The sequence below is a fragment of the Solenopsis invicta genome, chromosome 2 (genome assembly GCF_016802725.1).
Source record: "Solenopsis invicta isolate M01_SB chromosome 2, UNIL_Sinv_3.0, whole genome shotgun sequence".
Classification (NCBI taxonomy): Eukaryota; Metazoa; Arthropoda; class Insecta; order Hymenoptera; family Formicidae; genus Solenopsis; species Solenopsis invicta.
In genome coordinates, this window is record NC_052665.1 from 17,813,435 (window position 1) to 17,831,573 (window position 18,139).

The 18,139-nt window shown below is 38.7% G+C and overlaps 1 protein-coding gene across 1 annotated transcript in view; it reads left to right on the plus strand.

The window, feature by feature from the left end:
- Nucleotides 1-18,139, plus strand: part of LOC105194567 (lachesin) — a 73,421-nt gene that overhangs the window by 40,642 nt on the left and 14,640 nt on the right. The window contains exons 4-6 of the mRNA XM_011159545.3: nucleotides 866-1,051; nucleotides 10,227-10,310; nucleotides 15,183-15,306. Coding sequence (XP_011157847.1) covers nucleotides 866-1,051; nucleotides 10,227-10,310; nucleotides 15,183-15,306 — 394 coding nt within the window. The remainder of the gene's footprint in view (nucleotides 1-865; nucleotides 1,052-10,226; nucleotides 10,311-15,182; nucleotides 15,307-18,139) is intronic.

Genomic DNA, 18,139 nt, shown 5'->3' on the forward strand with positions numbered 1-18,139 from the left:
AGCTAGAAATGGTTGCCGGACATAGCCGAGAAGACGATCTCTCCATTTATAATTCACTTCCCGCGGGAATCTGAAAGTCAAATCCGAAGAGTGATTGACTCGCAAGCGACCCGTTTTATCGATGTTTCTTTAAATCAGGATTCTAAATCAAGCAACCGAGATATCTGCCGAGCAATCTTTGATAAATGTAATTAAAATCGACGAATCTCTCATGAAAGAAAATGTGAATCTTTTATCGCGCGCGTCATTTCTCCTGCTCCAAAGATCTGACAATCACCATCCTTCTCACGGGCGATGAACGTGCAACAATATCCTCGCGGTCGCACTATCGCGCGATATTTCGCGTACATACACACACGACAAAGTAACTGCGCGCGGTCGGGCTGTGCCTTCTTTGCATCTTGCTTCTTTTATTACTAGTTGAAGTGGGCGTACGTACAGCATAATTGCAAATGTGGGGCGCATGTGCGTACACTCGCATCGCCCGTTCGCGTGAAAACGCGCGCACAGCTCCTCGCTTCAGGATTCCGAATATTCTAAGGAAAATGCAAATACCAGCTGGAAGTTTGGCCAAGGGGAATCACGCGTGTCAATCCATGTGTGTGCGCGCGCGCGCGCGTCCGTGTGTGTGTATGCGTGTGTATGTGTGTACGCGTGCATGCACGTGTGCATGCATGCACACTTCGGGACAGGCATCCCCCGCATCTGTTTGTATTCCGCAGTCGGATGCCTGTGAGGAAATTGCGGCGTCTTCGGCGAAATCCGCGACGCCGTCACCGCGATTTCCGGCACCGACTCCGCCTCCGCTCTCCGTCCTCCGTCTCCCTCACCTATTAAGGTTTCGATCCGGCGATTGATGTTCCAGGTCGGTTGGGTAAAGGCGGACACGAAGGCGATTCAGGCGATACACGACCACGTGATCACGCACAACCAGAGGGTCTCCGTGTCCCATAGCGACCACTCTATATGGAACCTGCATATCAAGGGCGTCCAGAAAGAGGACGGTGGCCTCTATATGTGTCAAATCAATACGGATCCCATGAAGAGTCAGGTATATACCGCACTAAACTCCTTTAAATTGATACCGCTCGATACATGCGGCGTGATCATCAATTCGCGCGTATATTTAGACGAAACTTTGACCAATTCGAGCCCATGTAGCACAAAAGATTGCAGCAGCATTGCAGAAACATTTCATAGCAAAATTGCAATATTGCAAAACGTTGCAAAATGTTGCTCCAACGTTGCAACAATAATAAAATGTTCGCTTTTAAAAACATTGCAATGCAACATTACATTATGTTACAATATACATGTTTTGATATATGCCTGATAATATTTTAGATTATATTAATCATTTCATCACATGTAACTTCCAAGAACCCTTCGTGTGTGACCCTCCCTAAATTAATTTTTATATAAAAAAAAACGAAAATTTTGCTGTCAAAATACATCTCATTTGCTTTCGTCATCGAACTCAGTTTTAAGAGTTCGTCCCTTTATGGAATCGTTTCGTTAAAATGTACGTGAATAATTTCATAATGTTCTGCCTTCTCTTCTCTCTTGGGTTTTTTAATTACAAAAAGTAAAACTCCGTTGCGTCCATCTGGTGTGGCACTTACTGCTCGCAGGTAAAGCATGGGACATTATTGTTCACAATATTTTTGAAACATTGCTAATATTACAAAAGAAAAAAAAATAAATCTTCTCCAAGTCTCTGTAACATCGCACTGCAAGCTTCTGTGCTACAGAGAGCTGGGAAAACTCGATGCTTTTCTCATCCCCCGAACAATGCCTTCCACTGAATCGTTTATTTATTGTATCCTGTAAATATGATTGAAAACGCTCGTTTTTTAAGATTGTATGACACGTACCTATTGATTTATGCTATTGATTTATTTCGCGAGTTACTGACTGCCGACGTGTTGCATGAATTAACCGATTTCAACGAAAGTTTTTTCAACGCTGTGCAATTCAATTACAAACTTTCCGCCATTCGTTCGAATTGGGAGCGACGTCCATTTCGAGCGTTTCCTGTCGCGCTTTACGCGGTATCGCGGTGTTAATACCGACCAACGGGGGTAAATCTAACGAGGCACAAGTTTCGCGAGCGATCGCGGGCATGCGAGAGCGACGACATCGCGGCAACGGCGGTGGAGAAGTATCGTTAGGAACTTCCCGAGAGAACGGTTCTAATAGCAGTTCGGCGCTGTTTTAGAAACGCGCGAAGCCGCGGAAGGAACGCGCGGAATTTACTTAGGCGCGGAAACGGCGGTCTATTCGCCGCTCCGAGCATTTTCGGTAGTTACGCTCCTCCTTCGCTCATCTAACTAAAATGGCTCGACCAGCTTCTTTGGGAATTCTCTGAAAGAACCGATTAGATTCACTAAACACACCTATCAGCAATCGCGAAGGATTTAAATTATAATAAACAAAATTCGTCGTATATTTTTATCCTTCTGATAATCCTTCAGAGGCATTCTAAAACTAATGGCGATAAAAACTTAATTGAATATAAAGTTACTTATAGCCTTTCACATTTACACCTATGTTTTCTATTAATACTGATTTTGATACTTTGCCTCGATGTTGTAAACTTGGATGCATATAATCCTTGTTTGAAATTAGCCGTGGTAAACCAACAAACTCGGTGAAATAACTAATTGGGACGACCCTATCGACTGTATTCAGGTCGATAAAACATGGGGACCGGTTTGTCAGCGAGTGAAAGGTCATACGATTCCGATGAGGCAAATTCGTCTCTCATACATTATGTATAGATTTTATTAAATATTTTATCTGATAATGTATACACATACGTTACATAAATACATTACGAAAATTTCATTTAGCACGTTTGAGCATAGTATATCATTGAGCATAGATAGACTAAACCTCCAGTAATTCTATTATTGCATTAAGTTTCAATTACAAATATTAGATTTATTTTAATTTTAGTACAAAAAATACGCGTACAATTCGACAAAAATGTGATCCGATGAGAGTTTGATCAATTTTTATTTGATAACGACGAAGTATAAAACAAGTCTCGATGAAATAACATATCGCAGTAATAATACTGTGACGCGCACATTACTTATAAAATATGTTCTATAAAACGACGGTAATGTGCGTAAATAAATATTCTACACTGTTCCACGACAATCGATTTTAAGGAGTCACGACTTTTCGTGTTCTTGCTTGAACTTAACTTCGCGAAGGATAACCGTTTTCCAATAAAGATTTAGTTCATAAAATAACCAGCAAATGTGTGTGTGTATATAAATCGTATCTTTAGCGCATTCTATTTTCAAAATAATCTGAAAGAAAAATCATTCCGTGCGTAATATAGATCGCAATCTCTTAATCAATAAAACAAAAAAACAAATTAAAATCTTTTTCTAAGAATTAGAAAATCTGCCAAAAATATGCAGAACATTTGTTTATTGCAAAATATTATTTTTATTTACATATACTTTGATGATTCGAAATCGGTTTTTTAACTCTCTTGGGAATAGCCACCTGGAATGTTTTTACACCCTGGCAGCGAGAAAATGAAGCTCGTTACAGTAGTTTTCGTTACTCTGTGTGTGTGTGTGTGTATGTATGTGTGATAGAGAATCCAAATCTATTTTTTTCATTTCCTTTTACTTAAAAAAAAATATTGAGTATACATTTATGTAAATAGTAATCTCTCGAATAAAACAGGTAATAATCATTTGAACAAACTAAATAAATATTCTCTTAATATCCATTCCCCATCAACAGACAATGTTTTTTAAATGTTTTTTTAAATATTTATTCTTCATTGTAACATTTTTTTAAATATTTAAAAAACATTTAAAGAAATATTGTTTCCTGATAGGGTTATAATGAATGTAACATTCTCGCAAGTGTTGAACCTTAAATATTTTTGTAACCGAGATCGATAAGGCAGAATTTGTATTTGTGTCGAATGTAGCGCCAATATCCCCCGCCAATCGCCTTTTTTACATCTCCCGATGAACGCCGCGAAAATCGGTGGCGATAAGTTGCCGAACTGCGAGTGAAACAATTAATCGAGCGACCCGCTGCCGGTGATGCCCGCATCGATAAAGTGCCAAGATGCGCTCGAGTTAATCGATAGTTGCTCAGTTACAATCGGACCGCGTCCCACTTGGCTCACGCAATTAATCATCCCGATCTCAGTTCGCTAACTATCATTAACATAATCCATTGGTGTAATACGCGCGATCGTATTCACATTAGAACATAGGAAATCAGGAATATCTTTCAGGAGCTACGCCGCCTCATTAAACCTTCATTCGTAACGCGAAGAAAGTCTCTCTTCCACTAAAATTTATTGCCTTTCGATACGTACCGAAATGCGCTTCTTAGAAGGATCTCTAAAATTCAGAAGGAGAATTTAAGCGTTTCGGTCGACTAGATGAGTTTCGAAATCACATAATCCACCGCAAACGTAACACAATAGCTAGTCGATAAATGTAATCTTGGTTTAATAACCAAGTTTACTGGTTTATTGATTTATTCACGATAAACATCGCGTATCATTATAGTATTCGTGTTTCCGATGAAAGCTACGAGCGGGAGTTTGTCGGGATAGAGAGAGAGAGAGAGAGAGAGAGAGAGAGAGAGAGAGAAACGGAAACGGAGCAGAGAAGAGAAATCCAAAGCGCTCAAACGGAGGCAGCGACACAATTTGCTACAGCCTCGTTTACACATCCCGATATTTTCAGCCGCCTGTAATCGTCGTCGGTGACGCGCGATAGCAAACCGCAGGGGTATTAACCGCTTGCCGTCGGGCTGCCTTCGAGTATTAGCTGCTGCCGACATAACAATCTGTACAAGTATCGAAGGCATTTCGCCCTCCGCGCAGCTGGCAGACCGGCGGCATACTTAACGAGCCCGGAAACTTAACGAGCCGTCCTCGTCAGTTCGGGATACACCCGTTTATGAACACCACCTCAAGTGGCGCTTAAATCCTCCTCACCCCCAACTACCGACCTGTTTCGAGTTACGGCTGCGTATATAGTCTTATCAGAAAAGGATTGGAATATTCAGTCGCGTTTAACGACTAATATACGCGACCGACATAGTAATCGCCGATAAGGAAGCAAAGTCCGTTCTTCTTGCTCCATCGCGAGTTGACTTTTAAGAGGTGCGATTGTTGGAAAATCGCAAAAGGTTAATGACTGAAGCGAGGCTTTCTATATTTTTCCTGATAACACGCAAACAACGCGACCCAAGTTTTCAAAATTCGCACGCTTCCCTTAAAATTCACGACAGTGCGCACAGTTAGACGGCAATTAGTCGCGCAAAAATTACGAGCTTTACGAGCGCAGAGCCGCAGAGATTTTTCTTCCGGTGCGAAAGACGCTTAACGAGCCACTTTAGTTAACGCGCGCCAGTCCTCGCTCGTTCCCTCGGATAACATTTACGTTGTCTTACGAGAGACCGGAGTCGACCGCGGTTGTCTGGTTGCTTTAAAGTAACACCTCATCCGCCTCTTGCCGGCAAAGTGATACGGCACGAGACGCCGTTGGAAGTCGAGATCTAATTTTCCGACATTTCGGATTGAATTCGCGCGAGCCCCGCCCCTGCCAGCCGGAGTTTCTCTCTTTTCGCGAGGAAGAAGGCTGTAATCTTAAATAGTGCGCGGAGCGTAACATAGCGATAGCTGCTGGTGAGACGGCGGCAGGTGCCTGCTCTCTCCGATCTCTCTTGTCGTTCTTCCTTTACGAGGCACTAAGCTAAATAACGAACGCTCTGCGAGCAACACCGTTGAATGCGCCCCGGCCAATCGTTCGAGGATTTTTCACTAAAAGAATGAATGTAAAATAAAAATAAGCCGTGGCAAAAGGAGAAGCAAAAATATGCGAAAGATATAAAATTTATCTCCCGGAAATATATAGATTCTTAAGGCAACGCGGAATCATCTTGAGATGCCGCACATCTTCTCTTCCACAATCGACTCTACCCTCTAGTTTGATTGAATTCTGTGATTATTATCTTATTGTCTATCTCAGTGATATCTCTCTCGTTTATCTTCTCTCCCTCATTCTCATATTGCGTCGTGTTTTTGTCTGTTTCACGTTACTCTTTGCTTTCTGAAACGAACATGGCTCGCCGCGAGCGGTGAGACTGCAGTGATTTTACCGAGGAATTCTTCGACAAATCCGACTAGAAATAAAGTCGACATGCGAATTTTATAAATGAATAAAATGTGTGAAAAATAACCTCGTACAGTGCATTATAATAATTATATTATTTCTGAAAGTATAATTACAGAATGGTAAATTATTCAGTATTCAACAATTCAACCATTTTCCTCTATCACTTTTTTTTCTATTTTGTGTGTGTGATTTATAAAATAGCTAATTCAAACCAGTTATCAGAATCTCCCTGTCATTATATTTTATTATATTTGTTACACATTAGACATTTCCATTATTATTACTCTTACAATGTAAACGTTTGATATGTATATATAAATTTAGAGCGACAATGTCCTTTAAACGCTTTGAAAACTAATGTTGAAACTTTCTCTCATATATTCATCAGATCGTTAAAGCTTACCCAATGATCGGCAAAAAATAAATTGTCCTCTAAGTAGAAGACAAATGTTTCCTCCATAAGAGCTTTTCCTTTATTTCAGATCGCCGTTCCGCTCCTCTTTCTTCCTCGCGAGCATATATATCAACAGTTAAAACACGCCGTCGTCTTCCGCAAAGGATGCCGTCTCGCCTCTCGTAACTATATTTCCTCGCTCGTTGCCGAATACGGTGGCACCCTTCGCACGTCGCTTATAATTCCGACTGCGTGTCTGATAAAATTTACGTGTACGTAGAGGAGAGGCTTGCGCGTCGGCATGTGCGTCGTCTTTCTTGAAATTTCGCGTCACTTCTTCAAAGCCATCTACATAATTCCAACGCGACGGAAACGTACTGATTTAGTCGGGTAATTGAATCGAACCTCACGAAAATACTACATGTCCCTCATGAATGTTTTATTGCCCTTGCGCAACAATTCCGAATAAATCATGAATTCTGTCCGTTTAATATTTATTTCGCTTTAGTTAAATTAATCATGATTAAATTAACTAATGTCTCGCTCCTCAGTTACAACCATACACTGCTGTGCTATAATTTTTTTCAATAAAGTATATTATCGTATTATCGCACTGCAAGTGCTTAATTAAAATCGTTAATAATTTTCGTTCGTAATTTTCATCGCCGACTTTTATTACGCATGATATGCCTATGAATTTAACGTCGCATTGAATGATGTTGATTCAAATTAAAACGCGGCGAAAATTTTTTTTCTTAACGCTTTCCAGCACAGCGCACTTAATAAATCCCAAGAAAAACGTAATTGCTCGTTTTGATCGCTTATATTACTAACTATTACTGAATAATGTGTGGCTTCTCAATTATACCATATGCCTGATTATGTTGAATGGAACTGTGCGCATACATATGGGTTAATAATGATCCTGCGGTTCGAATCTGGCTAACGAGCGATAATGAGTTTCCACGAACGTGTTCTTTGCGAATGCATTTACTCTATGATGAATTTTGTTAATCGAAATAATTCTAACACATTACTCATGATTTTTATATCAATTCAACACATAAATTTTCCCTGTCTTTTATTTTATTTCTACGTTTACAATTTTCAACATTGCATAAATAATATTCCCATTCTAGTTACGAATCAATTATGATTGTCGCAAGTACAAAAATTATTTATTTATTTTTGCAAACCTGTTTTCTGTGCATGGGACATTTTTTCGAAGGGGGAAAAGATCGCGGAAAATATACTGTATAGGCTTTATCACAGATAAAGTCGCAGTTATTGCATTGGCTCTGGAAGCAGGAGGCTGACCGACTCAACGAGACGTGAATTCATTCACGAAATTGCGAGACGGACTAATACAGTCATTCGCAGTCGCATAATAATTAATTTACAACGCGCGGATGTGCGAAGGAAAGGAGTTTCATAATTCAGTGGCGACACGTACGAGTTTACGCGCTCGGGCACGTGTCTTGCCGCACGCTCGTCATCGTCGTCGTCGTCACGTTAGGTGGTAGGTACGCAGTTTGCATTCGTCGGGACTGTTTCTCGAGCGGCACGGTGCAGCAGCAGCAGCAGCAGCAGCAGCAGCAGCAGCAGCAGCAGCAGCAGCAGCAGCAGCAGCAGCAGCGGCGACGACGGTGGCGGCGGCGGCTTGCCAGACAACTCGGTTATAACGATTGAAGTTTCGTCGTGGCGTGGATTACATCCTCGTAATTGCGCGCACACCTCGCGCCTCGCGCCTTCGCGTCTTACGCGAGGACGGGGAAAGCGGCGTCGTGTGAGAGGGACTTCCTTTAAATCGAGGGAGTGAAACGAGAATTGAGGGGAAGTACGACGGGAAGGATATGGGAGGGTGGGGTGGGATGGGGAGCAGAGGAGACGGGGAGGAGGTCTTTGCACTCGTACTGACGTCTCGTGGCTTGACGTACGACCACCGACAAAAGTCCCCGACACAGACATTCGAGGTTGATCCACCTCCCCGATTTTGCCGTGCCGCTCCGCTGTCTCTTCTCTCGCTCAGGGGAATTATAACGCGATAGCGCCTCCGCCTGCGATAAGCGTCAAATGTGTTAGTTAGTACTGCGAAGTGCTTTGTCGCGAAGGATTATTTTCCACCCTGCGAGAAAATGGGCCATCCGGTATTTTGATGGCATCAGGTGTTAACCTGGTTACCTTTGAGCACTGAGTAGTGGAGATTGTGTTTACACATAGCGATTGTTGACACGTAACTTGAACTTAAATTCCAGCAGCTTAAAAAGTCAGGAGGCACCATCGAAATTATCAATAAACTCTTGTTTGATAATTTAAGAAATTTTATTATTATATTGTATTATTATAAAAAATAATAAGAAAGCATTTTTAATTCTATCTTCCTATATTTTCACATTAATAACAGAAATGTAAAGAGACATTGATCGATATATAAAATATAATTTTGAATGCTATCCGATATATTAAAAAAAATGTTCTTTCTATAATTAATATAAATTAAACGAAAATGGATTGAGCAGGTGCGATTTTTGAACATGTGACTCATTGTGTAACTGTAGCTCATGTGGATGATTGTTAGGCTTCGCGGTGAGCAATAATGATCGCGCCGACTGTTAGTTATGATGTTTGGCGCTACTGTGCCGTTAATTAACGAATAACCCACGACACCGGCATCCGTACTGGCAACGGTAGCAGGTTGCACGGCCATAATATGTTACCGGCGTCGAGTTAAAGTATATAGAGCAAGATGCTTGTGAGATTTAGGAACGCTTGCGTTATTTGGCTGCCTTATGGCTCTGTACTTTATAGTTTACTTTAATTTACGAAAAGGAGGAAAAAGTCGACGACTAAACTACCTCTGCAAATTGCTTGTTACATTCAGAATCGTATTTAATAAATCGTGACACTTTTCCCAGGTGCGATTATTGAATTAATTTCAGCCCGATTGACATAAATCCGTTTGTTCTCATTAATTCTGAAATTTTATTTCATATCTATCTGCCAATAAATACTGATCATCTCAAATACTATCTTCATAGGAGCACCGCGACAAGGGAAATAAAGCGAGACTCATATCATTGTTCCGATTCGCCTGTTGTTATCAACGAATATCAGATAAATATCAGATGAATCCCATTCGCGACGTCGTGTATTGTATTAATGGAAAAAAATATGCTGTTTGCGACGAAGCGCGTATTATACAGATTTTTGTAGAAAATAATTGATGTTAGAAATATAATTACAGCCTCGACTATATGCGCGCGTGTTTTCTCTCGTGTCGTCATCGCAAATTTTGCATAATACCTTAATTAAAATGAGCATGGTCAGTGGTAAAAAACTTACCGTAGACGAATCGCGTAAAGCAATATTCAGACTTGGATGGTTTCATTTGTATTATTCGGAATTGTGAACACTCCGTAATAAAAAAAAAAAAAAAAAAAAAAAAAATTGTTATGTATTCATATAAAGTATAATCTGAATGCGAATTTTTTAGACAAAATGGTTGAATGAAATAAATGAAAGAGGAATAGAGTTACAGTTACGTTTCAATTACAGTGAAACGAAATAGTGCTATGAATAACGAAATTTTCGACAGCTATTATTCGCTCAGTTTAAATCGCGCACTTGTGTGCGTACTAACGCTAATCTATTTTCTTCAGACAGGTATGCTGTCTATCGTTGTGCCACCTGATTTCGATCCGGAAGCTACGTCGAGCGATATGATGGTGGGCGAAGGCGGCCAGGTAAATATACTTTTTTTTCTAAATTTTACGTTACTTTATAATCATAATTCTCAGCTGTCAAGAGAGAGAAAAAAGACTTTTTTAATTATTAAGAACTACAATTCTTCTAGCAATAAAGAACAATCTTTTTTTTTTGTAGAATACAACAAATTAAATATTCCTTTCGACCAAAATTAATTTTCATCTCAATTCCGAAGATTCCATCTGTATGCGGAAATAAATTTGCGAATAAATATGCCAGAGGAAAGGATGCGCTATGGCGCAGCTAGGCCGGGGGTCGTTAAATAATTTACTCTACACAGAAGCCGTCATGAATAAACGACGGTTTATTGCTTACAAATGTGCTGATTTACGTGTGTAGTAAATTATCAGGCCAACGTTATATTCCGCGTGATTCATGTCGGAGAAATCTATATCGGAAAACGGCAGTACGCCACGAGTGTGCAACGGCTCGCGTCTGAATACAAATAACCTGCAACCTTCGTCGTTATTAATAACGCCTTAATTACAGAATTAATAGTAAATTGCTTGAATCGCTAAGAAGTTTATAACTGAGATATTGATATCAGATTAAAAGTACTAATTTGAATTCGCATGTACATACTTTCCATTTGTACTGCTGATTTGAAACTGATTGTATATTTAGAAACATTTCAATTATACCTCTAATTAATATTTATAAAAAAAGCCCGATTGTAATGCTGTAGCGCACTTTATAATGTCATAGAGATTTCGTAACTGCAACTTGCAACACCTGTTGCGAGTGCTATTTCAACATCACGCTCATAAAACCAACCCGTAATTATTATTAAATGTCTTTCCATTATTAATATCTTTAATTGGAGTTTTATAATCTCACTCAGTTTAGAGCTACAAAAGGCACGCTATCTCGACGATTAAAATCTATTAATCCTTGAAGAGAAAAAGTGTAACTGTGCGTTTTACACATACGGTTCATAATAGATTCTCAGTCTAATCGCTTGTAAGTAATTCATTTAATCCAACAATTTTTCACGCGTAATTGTGAGAACGTAATCTAGTACATGCGTGTTACGGCCGGTCTTGGCGTTCGCGCCGGATGCTGTAAGTAAGCCATCAGTGAAAATAAGTGACCTGTTGCTCACAATTCATATTCCGTGGCAGTCGCGCAATTTGTGCGAATACCTCATCTCATCCTCGCGTTTTTCCGCCGCGCGCATAGCCGACGGTGTCGCTCGGGTAAAGAATATTGCGCTTCCCTCGGAATGTCTGACAGGACGCTTTTACGAAGACGCGACAGTTCCGCGGAGCTACCATCATGGACCATTTTAAACTTTGAAATTATACCAGTGCGCATAGCGGGTCCCTCTATTATAAGCTACCGCAGTTGGTATACTGAAAATTGTACAACTGTCAGTTTGATAAGTTACTTTCTATCTCTTTTGACGAGTTTGTCGGGACACATGTCTAAGTATTACGTACTATTTTGATTACAACAGAATTGTGTGTTTGATGAATATATAATTTATATATATACATGTACGTGCGGTACATAAATATCTATCCATCTGAAATTAGCTGAATTTCGAGAGAATGCGTTGCATGAAGCATAGAATGCAACGCAGCTAATTTGATGAATAAATATGTATTTATGTCTTTGTGTGTATTTGGAAAGTTGCACAATCACAAGTTTGGACTTTTCCAATATTACGAACATTTAATACTTTGCAAAAATGTTTCTGCAAAATATTTGTTTAGAGATATAAACCACAACAGTGATTATTTTGTATTTACTAAAATGCTTTTCTATGCAACGTATCTTAAGATCTCCAAATGTACTTTTCACGACATATTCTTTGAGCCAATTTGAGATCAATTTTTTTCTTAATGAAAATGTCGAGACGTCCAAATTATAAGGAAATGAAAAAGAACTTTTCGCGTATTAAACTTCAAGTCAAACAGATAACAAAACTACATTCTTCAGTTTAACTTCGAGTGGAGTTTACTTTAAGAGAATTTTAATTCGAGCTGTAGCCACAAAAATAAATGATTTAAGAGATTGAAAAGTTGTAATAAACGAAATCTTCCTTGACATTTTTGCTAAGAAAAAATCATAAATTTACTAAAAAATTATGTTATTAAGGATTATAACACTTTAATTAACAAATTTGACCACAATCATGAAATATTTTTTAGGTAATAAGTCGATCGCTCGTATTTTCAAATAATAGAAAAAGTCAAAAGTCAAAAGCAAGCAAAAAGAAAGTGTATGTTTTTAATCAACGTTTAAATTTATTTCCGTATAATCATTAAATGAACTGTACATTTGACTTAGTCTTTCTCAACAGTATTGATATTTTATAACATTATAAACTGGGACGCGTACATCAAATAAGTACAAATATACAAATAGATAGATATAACGATTGCGTCAAAGTCAGAAAAAAGAAGTTACATCAAAACTTAGCATGTCAGTAGAAAAGATTATAAAAATCCATAATCTGCATAATTCGAGATAAAAGTTGAATTGTTAACGTGTAGAACAGGAAGCATGACTTTATTCTTGTTGTCCACGAGAATAGTTTGAGTTCGTTAATAAAAAAATGTCAATAACTTGTTAAATGTGATTAAGTAATAATGTATAATAACTGTCTGTGTGATCTCAATAAATAATAATTGACGTGTGTTCAAGTACATTAACAGGTGTTGCAACATGTTACATGGTTGAATCGTTAAATCAATAGTTTGAGTAATTTTTAGTTTTTCAAATACAATAGAATAACTTTTTAAATTATTTAGAAGAATTTTTAGTTTTTTAAATCATCCGCCACATTCATCCCTAATATGATAAGGACCATGGCACACAAAAAAAACTTAAGCAGTAAGACGTGAGTAGTAAAGAAATCAACAGATTAAATTTGCTACCACCTACATTATGCCCTAAATTCTTGATTGTGATCAGCTAATTCGCTTACTGCCCAAGTTTTACTGCCCAAGTTTTACTGCAAGTTTTTTGGCTTTAACTTTAATAAATACGACATCTGACAGTAGATCCAAAACACGGCTGTTAGTCGTCATGACGTAGGTAAAAAAAAATGGAACTTCCGTTGATCTAACGCGTTAGATAAAGTTGATAAAAAATTAAAACTTCAATCGGAATTCCAGTTTGTGTCCATTCGTTTTCTGACGGTGGAAACCGAATCCATCGAGATAAATAAATAATTTTGATGGAACATAACTGTTATTATTAACGCGTCTTTCTTCGCCAAAACGTCATAAAAAAGTAAAAAAGAATCTAAAAAGATCTACATTCGCAAAGATTTTTCGCGAGAAAAAACGTATCGCATTTCGTCCTATGAAGCAACGCATTTTCACGTACGTAAACAAATTGTAATATAAAGGAAATTTTAATTTTTAAATTCATTTTCTTCTAGCAATAAAAGTTATTACATTTAGGATATCTATCTTCAGCCTAATTGCGGTCTTGATTTAAAATTAATAGGATTCTTGGAAAAACGTGGAATTCTCTCTTCGCGTAAGCCTCTCGAAACTCTCTTGTTGCAATGTTTCCCAAAAAATGTTTAATGTTCCGCTGAAATTGTATGTCGCGAATCATAAATTACAAGTATATGGTTTTCTGTATTGGAGGATATTTCCAATCAGTGTATTCATTTATTTCTCGAAAATATGATATATGGCATATGACGAAAAATATGTTTGAAATCAATATATCGTATTAATTTATATCCATGTCTCGGTAAAATTAGTAATATTTGAAACTTTATCAGATACAGATATCATTAATAACACAATATTAAACAAACGTGTTAATAACATAATCATAAAGTTTTGTTCATATTTTATATTGTCTGTTATTTTTTCCATTTTCTGGAAATATTTTCGCTAAATCGTATTGTTATAGGATTCGAAATTGACAACTCGTCAATATTTAGTTATTACATAAAAATTTCAAGCGTCTGTACAGTTTAAACGCTGAGAAAGCTGTTTGAAGAAGCTGAGAGGGTCGCGTCTTATTTTATACCTTTTTAAGGTAGTTACGCAAAATACACGACATGCAATAACTTACGTTGCACCTCGGGGATCGCGCTAACACGATGTTCATCCAAAAATGTCACAGATATTGCAAGCTAGCAGGCGGCATGTCAGTAGAATGCAAGCCAACAAACAGAGCGCAGTATGCTGCGACACGTGTCGTGTCGTTAATTGTCAACATGCCGTTTATATTTTCCATTGTAGAGCACACAGATATTCATTTCGCGTACGTGTTCCGCAACTCGTAACCCCGTCGTCGCTGCCGTTCGTTTTCGAGTATCCGTAACATTGTAACTGATGAAAATCAGGCCGATATTCATAATTGATGGCTGTGAACACAGGTACACGTTTAGAGCGACAAATTATGAAAATCGACTTGATTTAATCGCGTCTGACCTCGTTTGGCCAAAAATAGCCCCGGATCGCTTGGATTATTAAAGCCGCCCAGAAGCGAAAATATCGCTAAATTGAACCTCCGTTAACGAGAATTGGAGGAGGTTCGATAAAATCGACCGTGCGAGCGCGACGGGGCAAGTAACCGTTAAAAATCGCACGGTATCCTGGTCGTCGCCGGATATTTCATGCCCCTCGCGGCCGTAGATTCGTTTTCCGCCCGAGTAACCGCGCGAGCCACCATTGTTCCGGACAAGCGTCCTCGCGCGCGTACGTGTTTTACATAGAGACGGAAACCACCCCCCGCGCGCGCGCCTCTCTCTTTCTCTTAGCTCTCTCTGTTTCTCCCCTTTATTCCTCCAAATATATTTGGATGAAGCACGGCATTAGTGGAGTGCAATAACGAACTCGCTTCTCTTTATAATTCCGGTTTCATAACACGTACAGGTGAAGTTAACGTGCCGAGCGAGAGGCGTACCCGAGCCGCGCGTATCCTGGCGCCGGGAAGACGGCAGGAACATTATAATTCGGGAGCCATTTGCAGGAAGCGCCCCGAACCAGAAGTCTCAAGGTAAGATTTAATATAGATGGTACGCCCGCGCGCCGCCGCGCCGCGCCGCGCCGTTCCGCCGATATAACGCAGAATATACAATTATGTTTTCCTTAGGTGCGCATGCCACCCTCCGCGCGCGATCCCGTTAGTATTCAAATTCCCTCATTACGAATCGCGGTTCCGGACTTTAAGATGAATTTTGCCCGGAAACCGATTCCGCTGATGTTACGAGATGATGCCATCACTCGCGATTTCCACCGAACGGCCGGCCGCCGTCGTTCCGCGGATCGTTAAACGTAATGTCGAATTCTCCCGCGATTAATGTTGAGCCAGTTATGGAACACGCACGCGTGTTACCTTCTTTGGGATTCTCTTGTAATTTATGTTCGTATTAAAACAGGAGAATCGTTCAATTCAATTTGATTCATGGAAAATGGCAATTTGTCGAGAGTTGTTCTTAACCGTAGTTTGAAGATCTTACGATCAATTTTTCCTCTTGATTACTAATGTAAGATGTGTCCTAATAATTAATAATCAAATTTCTTTTTTTTTCCGATAAAGTCAAACTTAATTGATATTAATCAGAGTAATTGGGAAATAACGTATTACTTGTTTGTAACGGTAAAAGTAATTACATTGTCATTACATTTTTACAGTAATGCTAATAAATTTTATCGTTTTATTTTATAAATATACAATACATTGTAGATCAAAATTAATAACAATCACTAAGATAAATGTATCTTATCGGATTACTGACCCAAATGACGCCACCGTAATTTGTTTTACGCCCGTAATAAAACACAGCTGATTAAAAGTGTCTTATCGGAAAGCGGTTGTCAAAGTTTATCAAATGTTCGTCAAAGTAAGTAAATATATATAATTTGATTTCACGTGAAAAGTGATTCTCAAAATACCATGTCGAGAATCTGTCACTTTAAACTGTCCGTGGCTAAACTTATTCTTAAATTTACTACAACAGCTCAGCAGCTGTAGAATGATCAAATCTAATAATTTTGAATTGTAATAACGTGTTTTAATTTTGCACGGTTAATATGTTTAAAAAATAATAAAATAATAAAGGATATCATATAACTATATGGATTTTATAAAATATAATAGAGATGGTCAACACACAGATACGGTGGCGTCATTTGGTACACATTAATGATGTAAATCGGAATAACTTAAAATTTCGATGATGTGATTCAGGACATTTGCAGCTCACACTTAATTTTTTTTTGTACGTGGAAATATTTTTGTTTATTTTCAACTTTTATATAAGTTTTCAATATTACAATATTAACTTTAGATCAAATTCGTAGTCTTACCTAACATCACTTTATTATTATTTTTTTTTTTTTATCAAACAACACCTATCAAAAATTAGTTCTTATTTAAAATGGCGTAATTTTGTACATTTACCTTATAGATTTCGTATGTATGCCACTCTAAAAAACTTTTGTGAAAAGGTAACAAAAAAAAGTAATGGTAACGGTAACGATAACGGTAACGCGTTTCTTTTATACAGTAACGTTCCCAGCTCCGATATTAATTTTCTATGTTTGCTGCTACTTTTAAAACACGGATATTAAATAAATCTTATAGATTGTACGTGTCCGTTGAGAAAATCGGACCGAAACGCTCGGCAATATGAAATTATTGCATGTTCCTTGACGAAAACGCTCGAGAGATGGTGGTCGTAAAATGGACGTCGGTAGGGAAACACTACTCGCGAACCGAGCAAAGCGTCCCGCCTCGCCCTCGACCGTCGCGTCGGTCTCGGCTAAACGACGTATTTAGTATTCACTTCAGCGTGGTGATACTAATAGCAGGCAAATTTCGCCGTACTGTCGACGTGGTCCACAGCAAGGATGCACACCGCGCAGCAACCGGTGCAACATATGCCGAGCGCGAACCCGCACCTCCGGACGACCCGGCTCAGGCGGCTTATTGTCGACACTACAATCGTAGTGATTATCGTGGAGCCATGTCGGAAAAGTTTGTCTTAGTCTCTCGCGATCACCACAAGATTTAATTAACGTTGGGCGAACATTTTGCGCCAACGTCGGACGCGAAAAACAATTGGACGGAAAGAGGAAAGAACGACAATAATGTAATCATTCTTAAGTTCGTTCTGTAGATTATGTTGTGAAATTCGTAAAAAAAAATTCGTCACTACATGGAAGGAATGGTTTTACTAAAAAAATATATATATAAAAATTTAGATACAGATCTGAAAATAACTCTGTTAATTCATCAAAATAATTATGTGAGATACTCAGTTGGTTGCTAGAATGTCAAAATTTTTTGCAGCACTGCTCATCACGCTTGAACTTCCTTTATAATTATTTGGATGGTCCATATAATTATTTTCAAGTCCGTATCTACCTAAACTTTTAGATATTTTAACAAAATCGTTTCTCTCGTGTATAAATTTCCTATAACTTAAGTATTCAAATACGACTGTTCATCAAATAAAACGTTTTTTAATCTCGAGATACACTTCGTCCTTTTAATTTCCTCAACATGATCTCGAGAGATCGTTTTCGCTTTTTTTTTTATTCTCATTTTTCGCTCCAAAATGTTATTCTCAGAAAACTAATTTCCGCGCGCGGAAAGAATAAACTATTACTTCTACGATTTGAATGGGGGAACGCGCGGAGTCGTGTCGTTCGTCGGGACTTCGATTAAGTTCGGAACGCAGCGTAGAGTGCAAAGCAAAACGCGGACGTTTATACCGTTTCCGCGTAATTAATTCGCGGAGCGGAAAACACACGGGGTGTGTCTCCAGGACCTTTGAGAAAATCGATGTTTTTGCGAGCTGAGCTGCAATGTAGCGTAACGAGGC